At 40.9% G+C, this 6,806-nt stretch overlaps 1 protein-coding gene across 1 annotated transcript; it reads left to right on the top strand.

Annotated features, from left to right (window-relative positions):
• The first annotated feature begins 45 nt into the window (after positions 1-45).
• SARC_09256 (hypothetical protein) lies at positions 46-2,971 on the top strand. Its single transcript, XM_014296737.1, has 3 exons — positions 46-239; positions 1,058-1,371; positions 1,723-2,971. The coding sequence occupies exons 1-3, from the start codon at positions 76-78 to the stop codon at positions 1,785-1,787; spliced, it is 543 nt and encodes a 180-aa protein (XP_014152212.1). The 5' UTR covers positions 46-75; the 3' UTR covers positions 1,788-2,971.
• Positions 2,972-6,806: the final 3,835 nt, after the last annotated feature.

The following is a 6,806-nucleotide window of genomic DNA, read 5'->3' as shown; positions in this document are numbered from 1 at the left end:
GTATGTATGTATATACTTTGCTTACAGTACCACCGTCTGCTTGCTATATAGTACCTGCAGTGGCTGGCAGATACCATGAATGGCTACTACTTGGCCCCAGACATGGTGGCTCAGATTCTGGGGATCCTCATGGACTACATCGCAGTTGTGTGCACCAATGAGATGCTGCAGAAACCGAGCATATGCACGGACCTGCGAGGGCTGCAGATCAGTTTTAATCTTCAGGCGTTGAGCTCCTGGTAGGTGTTGGGTGTGAGCGGTCGTGTGTCTTGTATATTGGCTTTTCTATCCTCATAGAGGTATGTTCTAGGAAGAATTGCTGAGGTTTGTATGGAAGGGCCGGGGAAGGGCTGTTGTTTTCCATACACGTTCCGACTGTGGATATTCCTTTGGTTACCCATGTGTAAATATTCTCATATATCTAAAACTCTAACCCCTAAACCCTAAAACATATATGAATCTGTGTGTGAGAGTGCGTGTGTCTGTATCTGTGTCTCTGTGGTTTATGCGTGTTCATGTTTCTAATCCATATGTGGATGCCACTCACGCATTTATCTTCATGAGTATATTGAGTTGTGAGCATTGGCCAACGAGTATAGTATCAGTTAGTGCGTATCACAATACACAGCTGTTGTTGCGGCGTGCATTGCCCTGTCACCGCAATGTTATGATTCTTATGAATTTAATTGCACCCAAACTAAACCACCTATCTAAATTATTGTTTGCCAACTAGAATTAGTGTTTTCCTTTCTAAATTAGTGTTTACCTACTAAAATTTGTGTTTGTCTTCCTAAATTGGTGTTTTCTTTTCTAAATTAGTGTTTAACTGGTGTTTTCCTTTCTAAATTAGTGTGTTTGTTTACCTAAATTAGTGTTTGTCTACCTAAAATAGTATTTGCCTATCTAAATTAGTTTGTGTACCTAGTTCGTGTTTGACTGCACCCGACCTAATACCCCTACCTACATACAATCCATCAGCATAGCACGTTTGCCCAACGAGTTGTGTCTCTCACACCGTGCAACTGAAGTCATACACACGCAACGCCCTTTGGTGTAGGTGGCGAGACCAGCCCGGACAAGGCAAAGCTCAGCTGTTGACGCTCACTCAGGCAGCGAGGCTACTCACCATGCCCAAGAGCACTGTGGAGGACATACAGCTCATCTGCGACCAAGCACGTGCACTCAACGTGAGTCGGTTGCAGCGGCTGCTGCATATGTACCGTGATCCAGAGGGAAACCCCATACCCGCGAGCATACTACAGGCGGGACTAGAACAGCGATGGCTGCACGAGCAGCGGAGAGTGGAAGAACCTCCGCCGTTGATGTTACAGCCCAAACCTCCCGGACTGACGGTGTCGTATACTGCAAAAGGTGTGCAGAGTGTGTGTCTTTGGTGTTGGTGTTGGCGTTGGTGTTGGTGTTGGTGTGAGTGTATATATATATAGCTACTCGTGTGTGTTACAAGCAAGAGCTATTCGTAGTACGTGGTTCATAGTTATCAGATTTTTTTAATCTGTTTTGGCTATTTGAGAGATATTTGTAGTGTGTCCATACGATTTCTTGGTTTTGATTAGTATCGGCACTCACTTTTGTCACAACATACGAATTTCTGTATAGATACATTGAACTGAACACGTTATATAGCACACCCATCTATAGCACTACTGATGTGGTTATATATTCTCTCACAAATACTTACCCAACTCCCTAAAACACTTTCAGATATCAAATTGGAAGATCTGGTGGTTCCCAGTTTCCTGCGCGTCCCCTTCCTTGTGAAAGTATGAGCGTTAAGCCATTCCTTTTGAAAGTATGAACGTTTTGAAGTTCAAGTGATAAAAACTGCCACTTTACAGTTAGTCGCCAGCTGTACCGCAACGCCCATGCTCTGAGGGGTACACTATGTACACCCGCTACGTCCAGTACCACACTCGAGTTGGCCATCCTGCTATCCTTCGTCGCGTGCGTGTAATGGTTGACCAAGAAGCCAACCAATCTGTGCCGGCTGCACGGTTGCGGGTGCATGGGGCATTGTGGAAGTGTGGTGATGACACTATACGAGTGTGTAGTAAGAGTGTGTGGGCAGAGTGTGGTGATGAGACGATGAGTGCGTGTGGTCTCTCAGAGTGATACCGTTAAGAGTGCCGTTATACACTGAGTGTCCGGAGATGAGAGTTCATCATCCATTCACCATACACCGCCCAGGACAGTAACAGTAACAGCGACACCACAAGCAAGTGTCAGGGCTGCGGAGGTTCGTTTTGGCGCGGTGTCAGTAGTAGTCGACGGCCGGAAACCTCTACAAAGCGTGCACGATACAACTCTAGGGTCTGGCCACCATATGGTAATACAGACCAAATAATCTCCCCGGTACAGTACGGTAACTGGGAGGTAATGAGAATATTCAGAATGAGTTCCATAGGAGCAAGTGCGTCCTTGTCAGATAAACATAAGGCCGAGAATGCACGCACAGCCACTGCTAGTGGCCAGTACGACACACTGGGGTTGGAGAGTAGCCCCAAAGTCTTTCAGGCGGAGATGAATGTCTACGGAGCACAAATATAGAGATGCCATGTCGACAGTTGTGAGCAATAGTATTGTGTATTGTCTAGGTTGCCATCTCAGTCTCGGTATCTAGAAGAGAACCTTGATGACGTATGCGACACCTTGATGAGATGTATGACACTGGCACTGTAGTGTTCTGTACGACTATGTAGTGTTCTGTACGACACCGCATACTAAGTACGGATGTCCAGGCACGCCAGTATGTTTGATACGTCGGAAAAGAGTCTGGTGCGTTGCCTGCAGCAGATTAAAAGAGGTGTGCTACCCAAATAATGGTCATCAACGCTGGCGCATGTTCATCGGAACACTTCATTTTAATTACCAGTATAGGCTAAAGCTTAAATCCGCACCGAAACATAGAATTTCACTTCGGCGATAATAAAAGTATATCAAATGATAGTCATAGAACAGTTAGTGTTTTAGAAAGCGATACACAGTGGTAGCTCCGCAGATAGGTTCGAACTAGGGACTGACTTGGTACTCAGCGTAGTTCTTCCTTGTAAGCAAAGAGAGACCATGGTATATAATACGAAACTGAATAGACAAGTACCCAGACGTAGGACCGATAGGGTTTCCATTTGCTAATCTTGTGCCTGTTCGTATCCCACTCGCCCGCAACTAAGCAGAACATGGAGCGCTCAAATCTTAATCCTAATTGACCCATTCACTGTCCGAAAGATTATCGCTGAGTGTGCCAGTTTTTGTTCATTGCTTTTTTAACAAAATAAACATGCTCAGCGATTACAAAACATTGTCTGTTATAAGATATCTCCCATTGAATTTGAATTGTAGATCCGAAGATCATATATCTGAGTACAAAAATGCAGCAGTGACACGTCATACTGTTTGAGTATGGCAGTGCACTGAGAATTACTTTGGGATTGTCCGAGAGTAGTCTACTATCGTACTGGGTGTTTATTTAGGACAATAATTAACTCACCAGCACGAGATATCGCATGATAATGTTAGGACATCGCTACCTGTACCCATTTCGAAGGATAATATATCAATTGTTCATATCTGCACCTTCTTACTTCGGGACTAAACATTCAAACCTAAATATAGTAGGCTAAACGATTTGTTCACGAACGTAATCTCAAAGATTTCAATGGACATGTCAACAAGGTACGCAACGCTCGACATACCAGCATTATTCAGTAGCATGGTATAGGTCAGATAAAATTGATATGAAGCATATTAAAATACTTCCGTACTAAAAGAGTACTGATATCTACCCGAGTGACTGTAATATATAAATTTCGAGTGAAAATTCGATCGCGCTCTGATATATAGTGTTGAGTATGAATTCAGTTGTGAGTTCATTCAGTATCTTATGCCAAGAATAAGAAGCTTCGTTGCTGCCGTGTCTACAAAAATTCAGGTACAAAGCTTATTTAATAGTATCCGAGGAGACTTTTTGCACATCAATTCTGCAGGCAACTTTTAATGTATTCTGCAGGCAATTATTAAGATTTTACCAAGTCAAAAGTATATAGTTTCAATTGTCGTATTCCATGGTATTATAGCAGAACGACTTTCTACTACTATACTAAATGATACTAAATCATTTTGAGTGTGACACGACTACTATTCTTGTTTCAAGGATGTTTTATTAGCAAGACTAGAAACCAAATGAGCCGTTTTTGCTCCCCTTCGCCAAAATAGAGTCGAAATAGAAAGACTGGATTTCAAATATAGCATGGTCTGACGGTTGAACACGGCTGTAGCAGTGCCGCATAGATAGACTCATCAAACTAGATTAAGTACACTATTAAGAACATTATAAAGAACACCATTAAACCCACCGATACTGTGCTTCAGATATTGATAGACTGCCACACATACTTTTTTGTATACATCTAAATGATACGAATACATCTGAATGATCTTAAATACACAAAGTTTAACCCAAATAAATATGACATGCCAATGTTAAGAACATGAGGGAACATTTTTTTGCTACCGCACTGGCCCATCAACACAAGCGTTGATTTTCAAAAATTAGCCTACTTCTTTTGTATTTATAGCAGAACGAATTTTCAGAACTCAAACGACCCACATGGTCGTCTTGTGGTTTTTTTTTATACTGTGACTTGCTGGCGACCGAGTTTATGTGGATTTTTCCTTGATTCTGAAATTTTCAAGTTTCGATTATCACAAAATGTGCAAGTATTTACACACTCCTTTCGTTAGGCTTGAGTTTAATTCTAACTGCAACGTGCCATTTGGGCTACAGTCACATATTGAAGTGGTACATGGTGAAGTTTTCCCCCAGAAAATGGAATTAATTGTGTATGAAAGTAGAACAATTGCACTTGGCGTAAGTGGGGTCAGTCGATAGACGGTCATAATGTTTTTAAATTGTTTCAACGGGTTCCGAATGGCAAGAATAAATTTGGGTTTGATACCAGTGATTTGATTTTTGAGTATATACAGCAGGGATCACACCTAAAATATTATTAATCTCGATATTGTGCTGTTTGTTCGGAGTCTTTTGAACTCGGAAATCATATACATTCGTGATTGTAAACAGCGTCTGTAATGATACGAACATTGTTAGGAAAGTAAAGTACGCGACGGGTAGCGAATACATGGTGATAGCAGAGGAAAACAAAATAAACTTGCGACCATTTCAAAGAGGTTCGTAGTTTATTTAGTTTAAATACAGTCGCACCCGAATCGCCTACTCTAGAGCCCTAGATCTAGCATCATGGTATCGTTGTTGGAGGGGTGTGTGTCTTTTTTTCAGAGGGCGATCCTCCCAATCTGTAGACCTGACATCGAAAATCTTACAATTTGAAGCTCTGATTTGCATGTAGACATAAAAATTTATCCAAATTGAAATTAATAATATTATCCCTATATGGCTATTTCATCGCCTGAGTGTCCTTTAGAAGTATAAAAGCATAACATGTTTTTATTTAGCGACACTTCACTGTTTTCTTTTTTGGGGTGAGCTATCATCTTGTATCTCGTAGTACATCTGTATCATAACCCTTCAAAACCTCTTATGATGCCAAACTGCACTTTGGAGGTATCTGACTCGCAGGGCAAACATATTTCATCCTCATGATTTCGGAGTTTTTCGGTAGTTCTGCTTTGAGATAGCGTCAGAGAAAAAGAAAATAGACAATTAAACGATTGTAAAGAAATCTGTGCTGAATCATAGAGTTTTGGCCTTTTCATTAAACCGCTCGCAATATTGACGGCTCACGTAGAAATGCGGGATAAGTAATTTTGAGAGCCGAAGAGCCTAGTTCTAGAAGCTGAGTATTAGAATTGTTGACATATTGGAAACATTCATCGATTAATATACATTTTTGACCCAGTCTTGCACCCCTCTATGGACTCTACCGAAGCAGCCGAAGTTGCTTCACCAGGCATATTTGACTACTTTTGTTCTAAATGTAAAATTACAATGTTAACTAACATAAGACTGCTCGAAGGTTTTGATGAACAATGAAGTGCTTTAAATCGGAAAATGTCGTTATACACCTTTCTACTTTCTACCGTGTATTTAAGACGATATGTCTTGTTTTTTTGTTATAAACAGATCCATAGAGTTACGTCTGAACTGAATATTTCGGAAAGATATACTTGAAATACCAAATCACATCCGAGGAAAGACAAATACAATCCCTGCTTGTGCATCTGCACGAATATTTTCTATGCGTTCATTGTATTGTTTCGATAAATCAGTTGGAATATAAATGCACGAACATATGATAGGTCCGTGGAAGACCATTCCTACACTAAGGCGGTTCGGATGTGCTATCTCTTGCGAATATTTAATATAAATACAGATACACTCTACAATACACGAAGTTCTGGTGAAATACCCCGCTGACACCAAAATATATTATAGAGTTTTTTGTTTCATATTTGGGCTAGAACCCGAACCGATTCCCCCTCGATGAACACACAAATTCTAAAATCGGTCGCAAAGGAGTATTCAGTCACCTTTATAAGAAACATATCAATGATACATATTCCGACTACCAAAATGCTAGACCGGGCGAGTTTGGATATTGGTTAAGATAAAATTGTCAGTCGTTAGTCCTCCCTCTAACCCCGTCAAACTTGGACCACCGAATATATCACTTTATTTAAAACATCACCGAGAGAGAGAGCATTGTTCTAACTGCTGAAGGAAGTATGTAAAGTTGTAAACTTCGATGGATATTACTAGGTTTCAAACTATATTAAACTAAAATACAATTTGGTCAGTTAGGATTTAGCAG

Source organism: Sphaeroforma arctica, assembly GCF_001186125.1.
Source record: "Sphaeroforma arctica JP610 unplaced genomic scaffold supercont1.918, whole genome shotgun sequence".
Classification (NCBI taxonomy): Eukaryota; class Ichthyosporea; order Ichthyophonida; genus Sphaeroforma; species Sphaeroforma arctica.
The sequence above is the reverse complement of the archived record's forward strand: the minus strand, read 5'-3'. Positions and strand labels throughout refer to the sequence as shown.

What these genes read in the sequence shown, in the direction of transcription:
- SARC_09256 (XM_014296737.1), top strand. Translation starts at nt 76, where the DNA reads ATGAATGGCTACTACTTGGCCCCAGACATGGTGGCTCAGATTCTGGGG. An exon ending in CTTCAGGCGTTGAGCTCCTG is followed by an intron (nt 240 to 1,057) that starts GTAGGTGTTGGG and finishes CCTTTGGTGTAG; the next exon opens with GTGGCGAGACCAGCCCGGAC. An exon ending in GGTGTCGTATACTGCAAAAG is followed by an intron (nt 1,372 to 1,722) that starts GTGTGCAGAGTG and finishes AAACACTTTCAG; the next exon opens with ATATCAAATTGGAAGATCTG.